Source organism: Xyrauchen texanus, chromosome 40 (genome assembly GCF_025860055.1).
Source record: "Xyrauchen texanus isolate HMW12.3.18 chromosome 40, RBS_HiC_50CHRs, whole genome shotgun sequence".
NCBI lineage: Eukaryota > Metazoa > Chordata > Actinopteri > Cypriniformes > Catostomidae > Xyrauchen > Xyrauchen texanus.
The window spans coordinates 1,726,186-1,749,796 of record NC_068315.1 but is presented as its reverse complement, the minus strand read 5'-3'; the positions used below and the strand labels follow the sequence as shown (position 1 = coordinate 1,749,796).

Below are 23,611 nucleotides of genomic sequence, written 5' to 3'. Positions count from 1 at the left end.
GACAGGGACGGATTACCGGCTGGGCCAATGGGGCCAGTGCCCAGGGGCCCTTGACTGCCCAGGGGTGCCCTGGGCTTTAAGGCTGCACGAGCTAGTTTGGTGACCCACCCCCCACTCAACAACTTTTGGGTGGAGCGGGGCCCTTGGAGATAAATAGCATAATTTGGATGGCCTTTGCAAGTCATAATCCTTCCCTGTCATTCTGGGATGACACTCCAAACTGAATTGAAGAGGTAATCAAACCCACGACTTGGTGCTTCATGTGTACCTGTGAACTATGCAAACCAAATCATTATATAACCACAACAACACACATACTCGCACTGCTATCCACGTATTTCCACTAAAGATTCACTGTGCTAGATACACTACAGATTGTACACTCAAGAATATTTATATGAGTGAAAGTATGCTCTTTGCATATATTTTCCTTTTATAATATTGAGGAGAACCAGTAGTTTTAATGTAAATAACGTGTTTGTCTCAACAGACAGCCTGTAAGACCTTTGTGCCTTGTCATAATAAAAGAACTAATAAGCAACTATATCATCTGCGTGGGAGTATATTTATTTATTTTTCTTTAAAAGGCCCGTTTTAATATGCATTATGTGCCGTTTAAGTTTTTAACAAGGACAAACAAATGAGAAATGCAATATGGCAGATGTTCCACCAAAATATAGTTGCAACAAATGTTCCTACGTTTGTGACGGCAAATAGCCTACCGCAGGACATCACAGAATTCATTCATTGCAATGCTAATCGGTTGAATGACACAAATGGTGACGTCATTGCCATCCCATACTAGATTAGAATGAACTTCATGCTGAAAGAATGGAAGAATAAACACATAATGATGTACTAGTTACCAGTTGTCCCACTTTACCTGCATTCACCCCATTTGTGCTGTTGGTTTCCCACCAGAAATGTAAGCGCAGCGTAGTTCTAGCGGGAAGACTAGCAGCTGCACATCATCGCACCAATAGCGGGGTAATTCCTAGCCAATCACATGTAGCCATTGCTTTAAGTCTGCTCACAATCTATCACATTGCTGTTACAGTGTGCTAACACTGCAGCCTCCTCCACCCCACCATCACCTGTTGAGTCCCGTCCTGCACGGGGGTAGGCTCCTCGGCCTGCCTCCTATCTCCAGCAGGATATGACGGTTCCGAGTACAACTTCTTCGGACCGCCAGACGGCGCTTACGCCAAAGAGAGACATTACATTTCTGTTTTATATTCATCAAATAAATGTCATCTTCAATCTCGCTCAAGTCTGCGAGTCTTCCTGATAGAAATGCTGCCAGTTCTTGAATAGAAAGTGATTGCCAATTAAAACATTTTTGCTAGTAGAACTTGTTTTAGTGAATAGAAACACCTGGAATATTTCTTTAGAAATTGCTGGTTTGTCATTTTAGATGTTAGTGCATATAGTAATTTTCACAAAGAAGTGAAATTATTTAAAATATTATTTTGATAAAAGAAAATAAATGATAGCATATCCATCTATCTACAATTGCATTTAAAACTGTATCCAGTATATGAAAGGAATATTCCGGATTCAACACAAGTTATGCTTATCGACAGCAGTGTTGACATAATGTTGATTCCAGCAGGAAATAATGTCAACTCATTACTTGTTTATTTTTATTTTTTATTATTAATATTATTATTATTTTAATCGTGGTTATCTACAGTGAGGCACTTAAAATGTAAGTGATTGGGGCCAGTTCATAAACATTAAAACACACTTTTACTAATTAAACTTTAAATACGTTTGTTAAAATTAGTTATTTAAAAGTGTTAACCAGATTACAAGGTTTGCCCGGTATTTTACAGCTCCGTGGGTTTATCGGCATGTCGTCATGGCCATTGTTGGGTATAATGCATTACTAAGTAATTAATTACTTTTTTAAAGAAAAAAGTCATTTAATTACAGTAAAGTAATGGATTACTCTTAATTTTTCAGTGATTTAATTACAGTTACTTCTGATGAAATTGCATTAAATACTGTATAGACTATAGAGCATTTCTATATAAAATAATAGTGAATTTAAAATCGAAATTTAACTTCTGATGTTAAAATGTATTTATTAATTTAATGCTGCCCCTTTAAATTCTTTGTCCAGTTTAAGAATAATTTATGTGAATTTATATTATTTATTTTAAAGAATTCAAAGAACAGTTTCATATATATCCTTGTATTTTTCATCTGGTTGAGGTTGATCGGGGTTTTAGAAAGTAACTAGTATTAAGTAATGCAATTACTTTTCAGACAGAGTAATTATTACATCTAATTACACTGTAGATGTAATTAGTAGTTAGTAAGTAGTCGTTTTTAGAGTAACTTACCCAACACTGGTCATGGCAACAAGATTGTAAAATTGGATGTAACTTTACAGACAAAATATTAGTGGCGATTATATCACACTAAATAACGTTAACCCACATTTTGATTATGTCCAGAGATTATAACTGGAACGCCCAATGGACGTTGAGAGGAATTCCCGCCTTACAGTTAAAAGAGCCAATCAGATTTTAGATACAGACTCCACCTGTCAATCAACTCTAGAACGTGCATGCGCATTAGCTATACAAGCCGGGAAAATTGCGTTTTTTAGTGTAAAATGAGGTAAAGAAGCACAATTTATGATACTAGTACTGTCCGATTTTACTGTTGATTTGAAATATGTTCTTTGATCGCCATGTTGACCAACCGTTTTTTTAGATGTTGGTCTTTCCCCATTCAAGTAGATAAGCGCTGCACCGGCATGACTGGAAATATCCTCCCGGGATCGTTCCAAAGATGGCCGACAGTGGACTGACATTTGAAACAGTGAGTGTTTTTTACGTTTACGGATTGACCCCATATACTTCCATTGTAAGTGACTTTAATTTTTGCGGTAATCAAGATTATGCCACATTTCTTCTGATTCAGCATAACTTGTATTGAACCCGCAATATTACTTTTAAGATGTTGGTGACGTGGAAATGTATAGGAAAGAAACTAGTTATGTAATTAATTGATTAATTGTGGAAGGGGCTGGCTGGTATCTGTTATTGTCTAAAGATGGGGATGTTTTGATTTCTTAACACGTCCGCGAAGAAGTATCCTGCACATCTGATGCATGCCACCATCAGCAAACAGACACAGGATCATATGCAATTATGTGTGTGTGTGTGTGTGTGTGTGTGTGTGTGTGTGTGTGTGTAGAGAGAGAGAGAGAGAGAGAGAGAGAGATACACATTTAAATTATAAAATGCTTATAGTCTTTTTCTTACGGAGCCCCCGAAGTGACCTGTGCAAAAAATAAATCTAAGAGAATTTCGCGTGCGCACGAGAAACTATCGCGTCGTGCGCGAAACTTTCAGCGTCGCGCACGAAACTATCGCGTCGCACGAGATACTCGCGTGCGCACGAGATACTTTCGCGTCGCGCTGCAGCTATCGCGTCGCACGAGAAGCTTCAGCGTCGCACGCAGCTTCAGCGTCGCGCACGAGATACTTCGGCGTCGCATGCAGCTACTCAGCGTCGCCGCGAGATACTTTCAGCGTCGCACGCGTTACAATTCCGTGTGTGTATAGCTCTTTTCGATTAGCGTCATTGCCATCATTCATTTACTCAAAGATACTGAGAGCATGGATGCGCATGAATTTATAGAGATATATTTTAAACTTGGCCTTCAATACAAAGACATTACTGTCTATGACATTTGTAATACTGTCATGGCTGAGACACGCTTTGATCTGCCAAAGGACACTAATCAAGCAATAGACTTGTACTTGTACTTGCATTTAACACGAGAACTACGGATTATATAACTACTAGAATGGCCATAGTGGTCATTCTGACCGTTAGACTGTACCAAATGTCATGTCATATTTACATTCGAAACTTCTATTGAGGTTTTAGAATGAAGCTTCTAATGTCTGTCGTCATATTGTATATCGTCATCACCCTAAAATGTATTGAATAAAATAGAATAATATGGATCAAATGGAGCTAAGCTGAGCATGAGATAGTCCTACATAATACTGATCTTTTTTGTAATATATAATAGTGCTAGACTATACACATACATAGGCCTATATATATTATATATTAGCTAGACTGCCCGGAAGGTGCGTGCCTCGCTTTGTGTACAGCAAGTTTTTTTCCACCACAGTGAAAAGGGTTTTGAAAGTCTAAACGCCAACAAACATGGATTGAGTAGGAATATTTCAGTTAGATAAAAACATGTTGTGAATTTTGGAAATTATTACATCTATCCTTTTTCAAAACATGTTGACTTTTGGACTTTACAACGCTCTGGATTTATTGGAAATTGGAAACAATCCTATGCAGCCACCACTGGAATCAAAATCCATGAATAAATGAATCTGTTATATTAATAATAAACACCAGGACACGAAATTTTAATTCTAATGAATGTGAAAATGTATTAGTTCATCGACAACCACAGAACTTGCTATTGTAGCTGATTACAGATACAAATTTGATTATTTATATTAAATTATTCTCCTAAAATGGGGGCCCCTTTTTTGTTCAAGTGAGCCCACTTTTAGGAGAATTCGTTCATAATGATTTTACAGCATAATATTTTCATTATAGTTTTACAGCATGATATTTTTTGCTCACAGTAAAACAAATATTGCTTTCTAAATCAGTTTTCCCACAGTTTAGCTGAATGTTCATATTCTTTATTAACTGTTTTGGCCATTTTGGGTTTGGCCTATATGTGATTCATACATGTCTAAGGTTTTTACTATGCATTGAAATACACATTGGTGATGTTTTTATAAGCTATTGCATTGATTTGTTTTTATTTTACAAAGAAAATAATAGAATATAAATAATCAAATTTGTATCAATCAGCTACAATAGCAAGTTCTGTGGTTGTCGATGAACTAATACATTTTCACATTCATTAGAATTAAAATTTAGTGTCCTGGTGTTTATTATTAATATAACAGATTCATTTATTCATGGATTTTGATTCCAGTGAAAAAACTTGCTGTACACAAAGCGGTAGGCCACCTTCCTCGGGGCAGTCTAGCAGCTAATATATAATATATATAGGCCTATGTTTGTGTATAGTCTAGCACTATTATATATTACAAAAAAGATCAGTATTATGTAGGACTATCTGCGTTAAGCTTAGCTCCATTTGATCCATATTATTCTATTTTATTCAATACATTTTTAGGGTGATGACGATATAAAATATGACGACAGACATTAGAAGCTTCATTCTAAAACCTCAATAGAAGTTTCGAATGTAAATATGACATGACATTTGGTCCAGTCTAGTATGAACGGTCAGAATGACCACTATGGCCATTCTAGTAGGCTAGTTATATAATTCCGGTAGTTCTCGTGTTAAATGCAAGTACAAGTACAAGTCTATTGCTTGATTAGTGTCCTTTGGCAGATCAAAGCGTGTCTCAGCCATGACAGTATTACAAATGTCATAGACAGTAATGTCTTTGTATTGAAGGCCAAGTTTAAAATATATCTCTATAAATTCATGCGCATCCATGCTCTCAGTATCTTTGAGTAAATGAATGATGGCAATGACGCTAATCGGAAAAGAGCTATACACACACGGAAACTGTAACGCGTGCGACGCGAAAGTATCTCGTGCGACGCTGATAGTTTCTCGTGCGACGTGAAGTATCTCGTCGTGCGCGATAGTTTCTCGTGCGCGACGCGAAGTTCTCGTCGCGACGCGATAGTTTCTCGTGCGACGCGAAGTATCTCGTGCGCGACGCCATAGTTTCTCGCGCGCGCGAAAGTATCTCGTGCGACGCTGAAAGTATCTCGTCGCGACGCTGAAAGTTTCGTCGCGACGCGAAAGTTTCTCGTCGCACGCGAAATTCTCTTAGATTTTTTTTTTGCACAGGTCACTTCGGGGGCTCCGTATTTTCTCTAAATGTTTGTATATTTGATAAAAGTTTAGTCTGTTATAGTTTAATGCACTTTTTTGACGAATTTGCACATCAACAAAAACATTTTGCTATTATATGTTATTTTCATTATTTTGTTGACAAACGTTATATGTGATTTTCATCAGTAAACCTGACTAAAATTAATAAATTTGACATGATGAAATATTGACTAATTTTAAAGGACATTTTCGTCAAAGGAGTAAAACTATGACTACAAAAAACTAAAAAATAAATTGTGTAAAACTGTTTCAATTGCATATATTTTCATCACATTTCACTTTCTCTATGATAATCTAACGCTATTTAAATAGCTATATATATATATATATATATATATATATATATATATTACCGATTTACTTCTGTAGTGCATGAGTTGCATGGTTAGGGTTGCCACCTGTCCCTTATTTAAAGATAAAAGGATGCGTCCCATATTGCGATTTGTCCGGTATTCACTCGTTTCCAATGTAGACTTTGGGCCAGACCTCGTTGATGTGTGCGTAGCCCACACTGCCTTGGTTGAGGTGTTTTACAAGTTTATAGCCGTTTGGTGTGACATATTCCTCTTCACTACAAACTTCCTCTGAGAGCTCATCATCAGTGTTTAAACAGTTTTCGAGAGTGAACCCCAAGGCAGACATTCAGATGAGAACCATCAGGACTGGTGTTTTATCATCCTGAGAAGTCATTGTATTGTTGTCTGACACACCAGATTTCTCCTGAATTCGGAGTAGTCTTCAGTATCTCTAGTCCTCTGTGTTCTTCAGTTCAGGTTTGGGTCAAGGGTAGTTGAGAGTTGACTGCTTTGGTTTGACTGACGGTGGGTGTTCTTGGTTAGTTTTAGAGCTCTATTTATTTACATTTATGCATTTGGCAGACGCTTTTATCCAAAGCGACTTACAGTGCACTTATAACAGGGACAATCCCCCCGGAGCAACCTGCAGTTAATTGCCTTGCTCAAGGACACAATGGTGGTGACTGTGGGGATCAAACCGGCAACCTTCTGCTTACTAGTTCTGTGCATAGACTGTAAAAAGATGGCCGGCGCCCTTCAGCTCTTTTCCATTGGTGAGAACTGAAGCCGCCAGTGTCCCGATATGGGCTGACATCTTGGGACTTGAGTCTGCATGAGTTCGCGATTTCAGGACCAGACCTGCGCAGTAGTGAGCAGGAAGTAAAGCCGCGAAATCAAGGCCCCGCCCTCACTCTCGCTGAATCAATCGCAAGCACACACCCCTGCATTAAATATTAAATTTAAAGCTCCAATCTCCTCAGTCCTCCGAAGGGACTTCAGTGACTACTTCGCTCAGAGAACCTGTCAATCACAGCTGTCAATCATTATGTCACAGCACTGTTTTTATAGCATCAAATAACTAACTAAAAACAAACTTAGTTAGATTAATTATTAAAGCACACTGACTTATTCCACCAATCTACGGTCTCCAAATGCAGCGAAATCTGGTTAATTTTGCATTGATTTCACAGTCCTGGCATTATCCCGCCATTATTGTTTAAATGACCTCAGAGCACATTTAAGTGTCACATATTTCAATCCATAGCATGCTTTTCTCAAATTTTATTTAAAGATTAAAAATTGGGGAAATGCCACTTGCATCCTCTATGGGCACCTCTTGTCACTATTATAAGTGACCCGGCAACACCTTTTTCTCCATATATTTGGATAAGTTCTATTAAATTCTGCTTAAAACTACCCAAACACTCATGACTCTCATATACTTTCATTAAAGAAAAAGCAAAAGGATGGCAACTGTTGCTAAAATAGGATTAGCGGTGCTTATCAATGGGTCGATTTTGATGGCATGGAGTGATGGTGGTGTAGTTGTCTAATGCACATAACTGGTAAACTGGTAATCAGGAGGTTGCTGGTTCGATCCCCACAGTCACCACCATTATCCTTGAGCAAGGCACTTAACTCCAGGTTGCTCCGGGGGGATTGTCCCTGTAATAAGTGCACTGTAAGTCACTTTGGATAAAAGCGTCTGCCAAATGCATAAATGTAAATGTAAAAAATAAGGCCAGTTATATACTATAGTTGTTCATCTTTCCTCTGTAGGGTGAGGGTGGTGTCCAGCTGACGGAGTTGTTGAAGGAAACCAGCATTTGGTAGAATGTTCCGGTGCGTGCAAACAATTTCAATCGCCTCAGCAACAGTAAGTCTTTCATAGATCATCAGATACGCCAAAACTAGAGTTGCTGAACGACTCACTCCCCTGGCACAGTGAACCAAGACCTTCCCTTCTGAAAAACAAATGTAACATCAGATAGTCATACCATTAAAACACTGACAAAACGTCTTAGGCCAGAAGAAACATACCTTGCACAAGTAAGTGTACACAAGTACGAACGCGGTTGAACATGGATAACATGCGTTCTTGCATTACTGTGGCAGTAACAAACCTCAGTGCTCAAAGGAGTGGTAGAGTTTCCTTTAAAAGTCTGTGCCATTAAACTGGATGTGTTATTAATATATTGACTTATTTTCTTAGCAATATTCTCTTCAAACTGTTGCTCCACCATGACGGTGGTTGACTTGGAGAAAACTTGCCGTAAAAGTGAATGAATGAATGAATGTTACATTTATATAGCACTATTCTGACACTACATTTAAAGCGCTTTACACAGTGAACGGGACTCTCCTCAACCACCATCAGTGTGCAGCATCCACATTGATGATGTGCCATAGTGACATTGATGACAGCCATAGTGTGCCAGTATGCTCACCGCACACCAGCTATTGGTGGAGAGGAGAGAGTGGAGTTTTAGAGCCAATTAGTGGATGCAGATTATTTGGAAGCCATGATTGATAAGGGCCAATGGGGGGAATTTGGCCAGGGGTTACACCCCTACTCTTTTCGAGAAGTGTCGTGGGATTTTTAATGACTACAGAGAGTCAGGACCTCAGTTTAACGTCTCATCTGAAGGACAGTGCCTTTTTACAGTATAGTGTCCCCCATTACTATAGTGGGGCATTAGGGCCTACCCCAAGCTGGACTCCCAAATACCTCTTACATCAGCAACCTTAGTTTCCCCAGGAGGTCTCCCATCCAGGTACTGGCCAGGCTCAACCTTGCTTGGCTTCAGCAGGCAACCAGTCTTGAGCTACAGGGTGATATGGCTGATGGCCATAAGAAGTGGACAGTTCACACACATCTTACTACAGCGCCCCTTGTGGCAACGTTAAGAATGGAATGCGTACTTGTGTACTGGAACAACACGCAAAATCGAGCATGCCTGTAGCTAGAAGCGTCTGCCTTCACATACTCGCGTAAAGTATGTACCAGCCTTTAAAGAACATTTTTAACTCTGGTTGCGATCTATTTTACTTCTGTATTCTGTTGCATTACCAAGAGAAACAGGAAATTAAACAAGATAAATAGGTGGAGCACGACTTGGTTTTTTCCATGAGGAATTGATTGAAGTTCTGCAGGATCAAACAAAATATCAACAAAATATCCCAGATGCATTCACAAGCTATTTAATGCATTCTCAGTTGTGAAGTATGCAGTACTGTAAGTCTTACCTTGCTGGGTCACAGCTTTATAAATAAAAATGGCTGTTGGGTAGAAAAAGGTGAGATGTCAAAGTCTCTGTTGTCTGGTGCTTCAACTCCATGATACTGTACATCTATGTCAGAGTAGAAATCAGCTCCGGTGTCGATATGAGCAGGTCCGTGCGCAGCATTAACGACATGTGATATTCCTAATCGCTGCAACAGTGCTTTGTCCCTTGCTGTTGAACTGAGAGAATTAGTAGAGTATTCAAGAGATGACTTCCTCAATGCAATTAAAAGATGTTCAATGACAATTAAAAGACATTATCATAGCAGTGTAGTCCAAGAAATGGCTTAAAGAGCTCCTATTGTGGTTTTAAAACATACCTAATTTTGTTTTAAAGGTCTCATACAATAGATTTACATGCATCCAAGGTCAAAAAACACTTTACTTTGCTCATTATTTAAATTGCAGCATTCCCTTTTTTCCCCAGTGTCAAAAACAACTCGTTCTAAAGCATTCATTCTAAACTCCTCCTTTTAGAGAGCCTACTCTGCTCTGATTGGTCAGATGTCCAAGTCTGTTGTGATTGGTCTACCGCTTGGTGTAGTGTTTGAGGGCAGGTCAAAGCTGTTCGTGAGCAGCCAATGAAGACGAGGCGGGTTTTTTGTTACCAAATTACGTCGGTTAGTACAGGAAGTAAGTCTGGAATTACTAAGGACTCGTTTCAGGTGTTTATAATCGGTTCTTTCTTTTGGGAGTCAATTACTCCATTTGTCGTGCACGTGACATTTATTTGATGAATATAAAACAGAAAAATGTAATATCTCTTTGGCGTAAGCCCGTCTGGTGGTCCAAAGAAGTTGTACTCAGAACCGTCATATCCTGCCGGTTATAGGAGGCAGGGGCGAGGAGCCTACCCCCATCCGGGACGGGACTCGACTGGTGGCGGTGGGGTGGAGGAGGTTGCCGTGTTAGCACACTGAAACAGCAGACTGTGAGTAGACTTATAAAGCAATGTCTTACATGTGATTGGCTAGGAGTTACCTAGCTAATGGTGTGATGATTTACAGCTGCTTGTCTTCTCGCTAGAACTATGCTACGCTTACATTTATGTTGTAGTTTGGTGAATGAAATGTGGAGCTTTGGTCTAGGTTGAGGATCAATACATGTTGAGTAATGCACATATGGCTTTATCCATTAAGCAACTGCTGTGCTAACTATAGCATAGTGACCAAGTTGCACTCGGTAGTGCTTTTCATCAGAATGTATTTAGCATGCTAACATTTCCTGTCACTAGCTAGCATATCATGTAAAGAGTTTCATTTGAGACATTGGGTTTACTTGATTGAGCAATGTTCCCGTTACTTGAAGTATTTAAGTTGTAATTACAGGGTATACACTGTGTCCCAATCACCCATTCACACACACACACACACACACACACACACACACACTCATACACCAATGACGGCAGAGCTGCATGCAAGGCGCTAGCCTGCCATTGGGAGCAACTTTGGGTTCAGTGTCCAACACACACTGCTGGACAAAATCAAGAAAATGAAAGACGTTCAATGTAGGTCATACAGTATAATACGTACGCATCACTGATGTAGATGTCGGGCCAGACCTCGTTATAGGGGCCGGAGGCCCGTCGGTTCCTTAGCAGGAGTGTCATAAGGTCACAGATGGGTGGAGTCTCATATACAACTTCCTCTCTGCTCATTCTTTAAACGTCACACAGAATATACCATTACTTACACAAGCCTGGGCTTTGTTAGATGAGTACATTTCTGCATCTCAATACACTGTTCTGTTAAAGCTGCTTGTAGAAATGTTGAGTAATAAAACTCCTTTTATTTCTTTTCTATTCTGAGTAAACTTACGAGATGTGTAGTTGATTTTCCTGCCAGATCGGCTGATGGCGTGTGCAGTGTGAATGTCTCTGGAGGTGTAAGTGTCTCTATTTTGGATTCTGTGTGTCAGTGTGGTAAATATAGATAAGAATCACTCATAGAAACAGACCGCTGAGAATCCTTGAACGAATCGAGTCAGAATGGGTTCATTGAGATCAAAATGCAGGTTAAATTAGTCTGTTGTTGTTGTGTTTTGGTATGCGATCATGCGTTGTTTGAAAAGTAAATCATGTATTCATGCTAACACAACACATTACAAAGAAACAACAAACTTGTAATTTTTCAAATGAGTCCTGTTGCGTTTATAGATTTTATAGGTTCTTCCAAGTCATCAACATGATAAAACATGTTGTAAAAGCCATTTACAAACAACAAATAAATGTGTCACAGCAAATGTTGCCATTGGTTGATAATTCCACCCCAAACTCACGCCATTGGTTGATAATTCCACCCCAAACTCACGCCATTGGTTGATGATTACGCTCCAAACTCGTGCCATTGGTTGATGATTACGCCCCAAACTCGCGCCACTGGTTGATAATTACAATCCAAACTCGCGCCATTGGTTGATAATTACACTCCAAACTCGCACCATTGGTTGATGATTACGCTCCAAACTCGCGCCATTGGTTGATGATTACACTCCAAACTCGCGCCATTGGTTGATAATTACACCCCAAACTCACGCCATTGGTTGGTAATTACACCCCAAACTCACGCCATTGGTTGGTAATTACACTCCAAACTCACGCCATTGGTTGATAATTACGCTCCAAACTCACGCCATTGGTTGATAATTACACACCAAACTCGCGCCATTGGTTGATAATTACGCCCCAAACTCGCGCCATTGGTTGATAATTACACTCCAAACTCGCGCCATTGGTTGATGATTACACACCAAACTCGCGCCATTGGTTGATAATTACACTCCAAACTCGCGCCATTGGTTGATGATTACACTCCAAACTCGCGCCATTGGTTGATGATTACACTCCAAACTCGCGCCATTGGTTGATGATTACACTCCAAACTCGCGCCATTGGTTGATGATTACGCCCCAAACTCGCGCCATTGGTTGATGATTACGCCCCAAACTCGCGCCATTGGTTGATAATTACGCCCCAAACTCGCGCCATTGGTTGATAATTACGCCCCAAACTCGCGCCATTGGTTGATAATTACACTCCAAACTCGCGCCATTGGTTGATAATTACACTCCAAACTCGCGCCATTGGTTGATAATTACACTCCAAACTCGCGCCATTGGTTGATAATTACACTCCAAACTCGCGCCATTGGTTGATAATTACACCCCAAACTCACGCCATTGGTTGGTAATTACACCCCAAACTCACGCCATTGGTTGGTAATTACACTCCAAACTCACGCCATTGGTTGATAATTACACTCCAAACTCACGCCATTGGATGAGAATTACACTCCAAACTCACGCCATTTGTTGTGTGTGTGTGTGTGTGTGTGTGTGTTAGTGTGGAGTGGTAGTGTAGCAGTTAGCGCGCTGCGCTACAAACCTGGCGAACTGAGTTCGATTCCTGTTCATGGCCAACACCAGTGACGATTATCTGAACCGGTCCCGGGCCTCCCCTAGGTCGCCTCTGCCTAAAATGAGTACCTGGTGCTGTGTGTAAAACATCACCACTGGGGAGACAAAGGCGGTCGGGTGTGGTGATGGCCACCCACCCCCTCGTGTACCGTTTTGGCCTTCATAGGTGCTCGCTAACAGCACTTGCCCCTACAGTCTGTTCAGGCTAAATGGGGGATCTTTGTGTGTGTGTGTGTGTGTGTGTGTGTGGGGGGGGGCAACTACACATTCCTGAGTGGGTATGCAAAGCTAAAGTTTGTGCCCCATGCATTTCACTTATATCCAAGTGAAACAGGATATTCAGAAAGGGGACCAAAATAACCTGTGGGGATGTAAAAAGTGTATCTAATGAATGTATATGTATGGAGGGGATGCCCTGAAAAGTGAGAGAGATTGCTGACGTCAGACGAAAAGATCTGAACTGATTAACTGTGCAAATTAAGACCAGACGAAAGTAATTATACAGCATGAAACACTCATTTATAACAACTTAACATAAAGCATTTAATGTACAGTATATGCCATATACAGTATAAACATATTTGGACACTTAAAGGAATATACAGTGTACATGTTCAGCTCAATCGACAGCATTTGTGTCAATGTTGATCAGCATAAAAATATATTTCGGCTCGTCCCCTCCTTTAAATGTGTGTTCTAGTGAGACACTTACAATGGAAGTCAATGGGGGTCAATCTGTAAACATTAAAATACTCACAGTTTCACAAGTATAGACACAGGACGTAAACAAAATATTTTACTGGCATAAAATCGTTATATCCAATTTTACAACTTTATTGCCATGACAACAAAACCCTATAACAACCGTAAATAATACACACGTTTAACAGAATTAACGTAAGTGCTTTTATAAAATTATAAGCGTCACATTTCTGCATTTAAAACCCTCTAAAAATTTGCCCCATTGACTTCCATTGTAAGTGATGATGTTGATTTGAGCTTAAATCGTGCTGAACCCGTAATATTCCCGTGAGCCTTGGCTCATAAAAGTGAAGTTGCATTTGAGACTCTTGCTTTGATGTTTTATAATTTAATGTAATGACACGTTTTCTTCAGTGTGTCTGCATGAGTTTGTCGTGTTTTGGTCCAGTGTTTGTGTGCATTACATGAGAGGTAGCGTGTTGTTTGTGTATGAGTGCATTTATGCACTATTCTTTGTTATTTTCGGATCTCTAAATATGTTTCTGGATCATCTAAGCTCTGTAAATGTGCTTGAATGCGTGTGTTTGTGTATGACGTGCTTTTTATGTCTTTTACAGTGGTCAGAATTCACAGTATTTATAATGCATCCTGTTTAAAAGACCAGCGTTGTGTTCGGATGATGGTATGCTGGCGTCCCCACCAGGCGTCTTAGCTAGCTTAACCAGCAGGACGTCTTGTTCAGCTAGACTCTTCGTATTCCAGCAACCTTCATCATCACCGTTCATCATATAAAGCAGCCGTTTAATATTCATTCATTCGTTTGCTCTTCGTTGTTTACAGCAGGACACATGTTCTGTGTTTCCTCTTCCTCTGTAGGTCCAGATCTAACAGCAGAGCCAGGAAGTTCCTGTTGGGGTAGATGGCTCGTTTCTGGATGACACGCCGGATGGCCGTGTGTAGAGGTATGTCGTGATACAGCATCAGATACGCCAAAACCAGTGACGAGGAACGACTCATTCCCATGATGCAATGCACCAGAATTTTTCCTTAGTAGGAAAGGAAGATGAGTATGAGCAAACAATCTTATTACAAACTCTAGATGTTTTTGCAGTGGAATACTAGCGTACTACTTAGTGAATACTTTGCAGTGCACTGTGTACTCCTTACTATACAAGCCAAAGTCTTGAGTCAAATTTTATTTTATTTTTTTTTTTTTTTATAAAAATGCATGCAGTACCAACCTTGGCCACCAGGTGCCACTATTAGTAAACATCCCCGTTCGGTTTAGAAAGACCAACAATTTCAAGCAAAAAAATGACTGTAGTTGTTACACGACAACGAATGCCATTCCACACATATGTAACCTGATTTTGTCTTGATTAAGGTTTGCAAACCCTTAAATAAATAAATGAATAATACATGTATTATTCACTATATAGCAGCAGAGAAGGCGTTAAAAGCATAACATTACATGTTTACTGATAGTGGCACCTGGTGGCCAAGGCTGGTACCACATGCATTTTTTTGAAGAGAGAGAAAAAAAATTGAAGAGAGAAAAAACTAAATTTTTGAATAGAGAAAAAAATGTAGGAAGAATTTTGCGGTTCAGCGCTTCTGTAATTGTAAGAAAATTATTGTTATTAATTTTGTCCCACAGTTGTGGCATCATTTCCAGCTCACCAAACAATTTACCCCTAATAAAGTTTGTTCAAAAGTTAGTGTACTTGATAACTAAGTCCACTTAAAAGTGTCGGTGAAGAGTGTGAAATATGAGACAAAACAAATAAATCAAGGGAAATAACAGCAGAATATTTTTGTTGGTTGTCATTGCAAATTAAGCTGTAATTTTGACAAATTACGAAACATTTGTGAAAATATTATTTAAAATATTAAATAATATAATTTGTTTTAAATAATAATTAATACATTATAATGAATATTAATAATTGACACATTGTTGAATTAATAATAAATAGGATAATTAATAATACATAATTAATAATATGTATTCATTATTAATTAATTGATACATATTATTAAATTAATAATTAATATGATAATATGTATCAATTATTAATGATCATATTTATTATTAATTTAATAATGTCAATTATGAATTAATTGATACATATTATTAAATTAATAATAAATATGTCAATTATGAATTATCAATTAAATTATACATATTATTAAATTAATAATAATATGATAATGAATAATTTATACATATTATAATATTTATTATTAATTAATAATTAATACATATTTTTAATTATCATATTTATTATTAATTTGATAATGTCAATTATGAATTATTAATTAATTTATACATATTATTAAATTAATAATAAATGTCAATTATGAATTATTAATTAATTGATACATATTATTAAATTAATAATTAATATGCTAATATGTATCAATTATTAATGATCATATTTATTATTAATTTAATAATGTCAATTATGAATTATTAATTAATTGATACATATTATTAAATTAATAATAAATGTCAATTATGAATTATTAATTAATTTATACATATTATTAAATTAATAATAAATGTCAATTATGAATTATTAATTAATTGATACATATTATTAAATTAATAATAAATATGTCAATTATGAATTATCAATTAATTGATACATATTAAATTAATAATAAATATGATAATGAATAATTTATACATATTATAATATTTATTATTAATTAATAATTAATACATATTTTTAATTATCATATTTATTATTAATTTAATAATGTCAATTATGAAGTATTAATTAATTGATACATATTATTAAATTAATAATAAATATGTCAATTATGAATTATCAGTTAAATGATACATATTATTAAATTAATAATAAATATGTCAATTATGAATTATCAGTTAAATGATACATATTATTAAATTAATAATTAATATGCTAATATGTATCAATTATTAATGATCATATTTATTATTAATTTAATAATGTCAATTATGAATTATTAATTAATTGATACATATTATTAAATTAATAATAAATGTCAATTATGAATTATTAATTAATTTATACATATTATTAAATTAATAATAAATGTCAATTATGAATTATTAATTAATTGATACATATTATTAAATTAATAATAAATATGTCAATTATGAATTATCAATTAATTGATACATATTAAATTAATAATAAATATGATAATGAATAATTTATACATATTATAATATTTATTATTAATTAATAATTAATACATATTTTTAATTATCATATTTATTATTAATCTAATGCCCTGCGATGGACTGGCGACCTGACCAGGGTGTCCCCCGCCTTTCGCCCAATGTTAGCTGGGATAGGCTCCAGCCCCCCGCGACCCTGTACACAGGATAAGCGGTTGACGATGGATGGATGGATGGATTATTAATCTAATAATGTCAGTTATGAATTATTAATTGATACATATTATTAAATTAATAATAAATATGATAATTAATAATTTATACATATGATCATATTTACTATTAATTTAATGTCAGTTATGAATTATCAATTAATTGATACATATTATTAATTATTATATTTATTAATCATTTAATAATATGTCAATTATGAATTAATTGATACACATTATTAAATTAATACAAAATATGATTAATAATATGTATCAATTATTAATTATCATATTTATTATTAATTTAATAATATTCTTTAATATTAAAAATATATATATACTGTATATGTAAATATAAATTCATTAATTAATTATTAAATAGCAATGTAATTTATTATTATTACATTTATTTAGGATGCATAAAGTCTTAGTTATGAAATTACCCTTACCGAGACAAAGAAGTTGGCCATTTTATTTCAATAACGTTGTAAATGACTTTTCCATTCTGTATTGCACAAGCTGTTTACTGATATGAACGACGTGCATCTGTGTGAATGTCATGTGTTAGTGTCTTACCATCAGGAGTGTTCAGGGCTTTATGAATGAAATCGGCTGCTGGTTTAAAGTAAACGTCCAAATCGAAGTGTGTGGAGTCTTCGGCGGGTATACCGCAGTAAACAAAGCTGGTACCGTAGTAGTTTTGGTCCCCGATGCTTCCTCTCTTGGAGTGAGCGGCGTTCAGAATATGAGTGATACCGAGTTTCTGCAGTACGCTTCTGTTCTGTGCTATTCCTCTGGTGAGAACAATAACAGTTACACCATCAGAAGTCTGTATAATGCACTGACTGTGATGTCATAATATGCATTGATTTAGGAGTGCAGCGGAACAGAGATTATACTCACACATTGCTGATAAACAGGTTTGGCCAAACTTCATCGATTTGATGCAGATTTAACTTGCACGAGTCCAAAACTCTCTCTAGATCCTTCACTGACAGATACTCTTTCCTGCAGTTTTTACCAGCCATAGTTTCTCTCCTTGTGTTTATAGTGATACGCCAGTCCTGACTGGTTGCTCTATGACTGATCTGTCACAACAGCTGTTTCCATGGACAGTTACCCTATTTAGTGCCCTAGCGTGCAGATATTCTTACACACAGAGACGTGATGTACACTGTATGCACTGTATACTGTATGCACACTCACACACTCCGGTCAGGGGTGGGTTTACGAGTTCTGAAGCCCCAAGCAACCCCCATTACAAAAATATGACATAAAATGTATTTTAAATCATTAAGCAAAACCGACTACTTCACCAGGAAACATTTTGGAATTCAGTTGTTATTTATTATCATTATAAACCAACAATTATTTATTGTTGTCCAGTTTGGTATTATTATTATTACTTTGAGGATTTGTTGTATACAATAGTAATAGTATTCCCGTCTTATTTACTTTTACCTGGAGCTTATATTCTGATGCTGTATTTTGTATTTGTATGTTAGCATCGTTGCCAACATTCGTAACAGAATTATAACAGTCAACATACAAGACACGGTGGCCCCTCGGCACACCAGAGAAGAAGAAAAACAAAAACGCCTCTCGCCTCTTTGGAATCTGAACTTGTTCAGAACATTCAATCATTTTCACACCTGCGCTTAAAACAGTCTAGACACGGCGCAAGGTGTCTTCACATGCGTTTATAAAACCTGAAGCTCTTAACTTGACTTGACACAGTGTCTAAAACATTGCCGGTCCTGCTTGAGACATTGAAGAAACAGCGAGACGTGGGACGGACAGATTGATAGATGATAGACAGACAGACAGGCAGATAGACAGAGTGATAGATGGATAGATAGAAAAAACAGGAAGATAGATAGATAGATAGATGACAGACAGATAGATAGATAGATAGATAGATAGATGACAGACAGACAGGCAGATAGATAGAAAAGACAGGAAGATAGATAGATGACAGACAGATAGATGATAGATAGATAGATAGATGATAGATAGAAAAAACAGGAAGATAGATAGATAGAAAAAACAGGAAGATAGATAGATAGATGACAGACAGATAGATAGATAGATAGATAGATAGATAGATAGAAAAAACAGGAAGATAGATAGATAGATAGATAGATAGATAGATGACAGACAGATAGATAGATAGATGACAGACAGACAGGCAGGCAGATAGATAGAAAAGACAGGAAGATAGATAGATAGATGACAGACAGATAGATAGATAGATAGAAAAGATAGTCATAGATAGATAGAAAAAACAGGAAGATAGATAGATAGATAGAAAAAACAGGAAGATAGATAGATAGATGACAGACAGATAGATAGATAGATAGATAGATAGATAGATAGATAGATAGATAGAAAAAACAGGAAGATAGATAGATAGATGACAGACAGATAGATAGATAGATGACAGACAGACAGGCAGGCAGATAGATAGAAAAGACAGGAAGATAGATAGATGACAGACAGATAGATGGATAGATAGAAAAGATAGTCATAGATGACAGATAGATAGAAAAAACAGGAAGATAGATAGATAGATAGATAGAAAAAACAGGAAGATAGATAGATAGATAGATAGATAGATAGATAGAAAAAACAGGAAGATAGATAGATAGATAGATAGATAGATAGATAGATAGATAGAAAAGACAGGAAGAATGATAGATAGATAGAAAAGACAGATTGATTGATTGTTAAACGATGGCGAATGATCTGTTTGTTTATTACAAATCAAATCTGTGTTACGCTGTTGCATATGTATTAAATACAACTGATAATTTAAATAAAATATTTTATTTAACTCAAGTAGCCTACTTGTACATAATTATTTTCTAGGGTTCAAAATTTATAAAAATTTGACATTTTCCCCTCATACTTCTGTCGGAATGGGTACGAAGTTGGCATTAAATTTCATTTGAAATGGTATTAAAAAGGTCTTGAATTTCATTTGGAGGATCCTGTGGGTACCCTGGGATCATCTGCAGGGACTCTGTAGTACTCGACTGTTGACCAGTAAAACTCATGACTGCCCTGACAGTGCATCGTTCCATGAGCGGCGTTCAGGATGTGAGTGATGACCAGCTTCCACATAAAGAACCTATCGTTGGCAACCGACCTGACGATCATAAATACACAGCGGTTAAAATGCCACCTTACACCTAAGAGTGATTACTGGATATATTTATGATGCCCTAGAAAAATAGTCTTCTAGAGAAATTGTAGCGCGATCTGTTGAGTGCTTAATTTGGTGTACAATAAAAAAAGAGAAATTGTTAATGGTTCTCAGATTTTTTATCATTTTGGTCATAATGTGTACATTTAAAAATGTAAACCTGCATATGATGACACAAATGCTGTCTAGGTAGGTAGGCAGCTTGCTAGGCTTTGAAACACCACCTATGACTCGCATGTCACATATTTGACTAGCTTCACCCATTAGACATACTCATCATGATGCTCTCTCTCTTTGTCTCTGCCGTTATGTTCATGTCATACCGTATCTGTTGCTGTCCAGCATGAAGGCGCAGGTTTATTAAAGTGACAGGAGCAGGTGCAGCTGGTAATCTAAAATGAAACCAGCTTCTCATAGTCAGACCTGTGGAATATGACATTCCGATTAAAATGATTCATCCTGACCTGATCCTATTTGTGTAAAACAGGTAAAAACTCACATTTACATTGAAATCACCTGGAACACCCTAGCTACTGCCATAGCAACACCCTAGCTACTGCAATAGCAACACCCTAGCTACTGCACTAGCAACACCCTAGCTACTGCATAGCAACACCCTAGCTACTGCCATAGCAACACCATAGCTACTGCATAGCAACACCCAAGCTACTGCAATAGCAACACCCTAGCTACTGAATAGCAACACCCTAGCTACTGCAATAGCAACACCCTAGCTACTGCAATAGCAACACCCTAGCTACTGCATAACAACACCCTAGCTACTGCATAGCAAAACCTTAGCTACTGCAATAGCAACACCCTAGCTACTGCTTAGCAACACCCTAGCTACTGCAATAGCAACACCCTAACTACTGCAATAGCAACACCCAAGCTACTGCGTAGCAACACCCTAGCTACTGCTTAGCAAAACCTTAGCTACTGCAATAGCAACACCCTAGCTACTGCATAACAACACCCTAGCTACTGCATAGCAAAACCTTAGCTACTGCAATAGCAACACCCTAGCTACTGCAATAGAAACACCCTAGCTACTGCAATAGCAACACCCAAGCTACTGCAATAGCAACACCCTAGCTACTGAATAGCAACACCCTAGCTACTGCAATAGCAACACTCTAGCTACTGCAATAGCAACACCCTAGCTACTGCATAACAACACCCTAGCTACTGCATAGCAAAACCTTAGCTACTGCAATAGCAACACACAAACTCTGCATAGCAACACCCTAGCTACTGCTTAGCAACACCCTAGCTACTGCAATAGCAACACCCTAGCTACTGCAATAACAACATCCAAGCTACTGCGTAGCAACACCCTAGCTACTGCTTAGCAAAACCTTAGCTACTGCAATAGCAACAACCTAGCTACTGCAATAGCAACACCCTAGCTACTGCAATAGCAACAACCTAGCTGCTGCATAGCAACACCCTAGCTACTGCTTAGCAACACCCTAGCTACTGCATAGCAATGCCTGGCCACCACCCACAACACCATAGCATTGTGGTGGCACATTTTTAACAGGCAAGTACTACTGACATTCATTTACTTCAGAAACTTAAATATCTAGTATGAATTAAAAGTTAAAGGGATAGTTCACTCACCCAAAAATGAAAATTATCTCATCATTTTACACACCCTCATGCCATCCCAGATGTGTATGACTTTCTTTCTGCAGCAGAACAAAAATGAAGATGTCTTGAAAAATGTTTAAGCTCTGTAGGTCCATACAATGGAAGTGAATGGTGAATAGAACTTTGAAGCTCCAAAAAGCACATATAGGAAACATAGGCGTAATCCATACGACTCCAGTGGTTTAATTCATGTCTTCAGAAGTGACATGATAAGTGTGGTTGAGAAACAGATCAATATTTAAGTCCTTTTTAGCGACTTACAGTGCACTTATTACAGGGACAATCCCCCCGGAGCAACCTGGAGTTAAGTGCCTTGCTCAAGGACACAATGGTGGTGACTGTGGGGATCAAACCAGCAACCTTCTGATTACCAGTTATGTGCTTTAGCCCACTACGCCACCACCACCACTCCAACTTTTACTTTTGAATGTTTTTTTGTTTTTTACTTTTAAGCACCATGAAGGAAGTCACACATCTTACACAGCTAGACACAATATAAAGGGGTTTTAAACTAAAATCATTGAATTTCTTGAGGAAAGTTTAAAATAATATTAATAAACAACATACGCTGTAAAAGTGGGGACCTGTATTTGTAACCTCAGTTATTTATTCCTACTTGATCTAACCCATAAGAAAATGAGTTTCTCTTATTGTGGATGAAAATAAATCCAAATAAAATAAATGTTTGTAAATAAAATAAGCATTTATCAAAATGTAAAACACTGAAATAAATGGTCAAATCCATTTGTTACTCAAGGATATATTTCTACTTCATTACCCATAAATATTACTTTTATTGGAGCACATTTGTCGAGTAAATGTCAAGTTTTTTTATGTTAATTTAGATGTTACCATATGAAGCACATTTTCTGGGTTATCTAAAAAAAAAACATGAAACATGAAATAAAATTTTTCCCTATTTAATTACTTTTATAAGAGTTCCTGGTCTTATTGTGCACAATAATTATTCCAAATAAAATAAATGTTTTTAATATTAAACTGTCACTGATAAAAAGTGTGAATATGTAGTTGTTACCTGAAAGATATATATCTAACCCATAAATATTACTTTAATTTAGTAAAGTGTGTAAATGTAAAACAAAAAATAATCTGATTATTTTATATAAAACTGGTTAATTTACCACATGAAGCACATTTTTAGGTTACTTAATATGTATCTAATTTTTTTTATTTTATTTATTTATTTTTTTTACAGTAATATCAGAATAAATTGTGGCGAAATAAGGTTTATTTATCGGCAAGTTTTTTTTATTTTTTTATTTTATTTTTATTTGCATATGTTTGTCAAGTTTCAAATAAGGAGAAATTTATTTTAGAGGAAGTCGTTTTCATTTATAAAATATTTAACTCTCTGATTTGATAATCCAAAAATGGGCATTACAATATATGGCTACTTAATATAAACTAATTACTATATTTTGTTTCCGTGATATAAAATGTAAATGATTCATATCCTGATATTTGTTTTTGGTCATATCGCTCACCTCTACTCACCATCCACTTTCATTGAGTGCAAAAAGCTGCAGTATCCCTTTAACCCCTGCACTATAAATAAAGTGAATGATGGTGTAATTCCACAGTTCACTAGCAGATGTCAGTGTGTGTGTGTGTGTGTGTGGAGCAGCGGAAGTGACATCAGCTGCTGTGTTTACACACACACATAGCTGTCAGCTCAGTCGTGCACTTCCAGCTGGCTCCGGGCGCAA

The 23,611-nt window shown here is 36.8% G+C and overlaps 3 protein-coding genes across 4 annotated transcripts in view; 1 reads left to right on the top strand and 2 right to left on the bottom strand.

The window, feature by feature from the left end:
* Positions 1 to 7,992: 7,992 nt before the first annotated feature.
* On the bottom strand, positions 7,993 to 11,392 carry LOC127633138 (dual specificity phosphatase 29-like). Its single transcript, XM_052112022.1, is given in 5 exon segments — positions 7,993 to 8,204; positions 9,487 to 9,537; positions 9,540 to 9,703; positions 11,059 to 11,184; positions 11,344 to 11,392. Coding segments are annotated over 4 exon segments (552 nt in total). The 5' UTR covers position 11,184; positions 11,344 to 11,392.
* Positions 11,393 to 13,447: 2,055 nt separating this feature from the next.
* Positions 13,448 to 18,909, bottom strand: LOC127633738 (dual specificity protein phosphatase 13-like). The gene is made up of 3 exons (XM_052113021.1): positions 17,930 to 18,909; positions 17,603 to 17,820; positions 13,448 to 14,688 (listed from the first exon to the last, which is right to left on the bottom strand). Exons 1-3 carry the CDS (start codon positions 18,052 to 18,054, stop codon positions 14,477 to 14,479), a joined length of 555 nt encoding a protein of 184 aa, XP_051968981.1. The 5' UTR covers positions 18,055 to 18,909; the 3' UTR covers positions 13,448 to 14,476.
* The window catches only part of LOC127633722 (sphingomyelin synthase-related protein 1-like), a 27,869-nt gene continuing 18,776 nt past the window's right edge, over positions 14,519 to 23,611 (top strand). The window contains exon 1 of one of the 2 annotated variants that reach the window (XM_052113002.1): positions 14,519 to 14,604. The gene's annotated coding sequence lies outside the window, so the exon portion shown is untranslated. Of the gene's footprint in view, positions 14,605 to 23,156 lie in introns of those variants that run through there. The other variant, XM_052113001.1, reaches the window with a different exon arrangement.

What these genes read in the sequence shown, in the direction of transcription:
- LOC127633738 (XM_052113021.1), bottom strand. Translation starts at nt 18,054, where the DNA reads ATGGCTGGTAAAAACTGCAGGAAAGAGTATCTGTCAGTGAAGGATCTA. An exon ending in AACCTGTTTATCAGCAATGT is followed by an intron (nt 17,821 to 17,929) that starts GTGAGTATAATC and finishes TGTTCTCACCAG; the next exon opens with AGGAATAGCACAGAACAGAA. An exon ending in AGCCCTGAACACTCCTGATG is followed by an intron (nt 14,689 to 17,602) that starts GTAAGACACTAA and finishes TTTCCTACTAAG; the next exon opens with GAAAAATTCTGGTGCATTGC.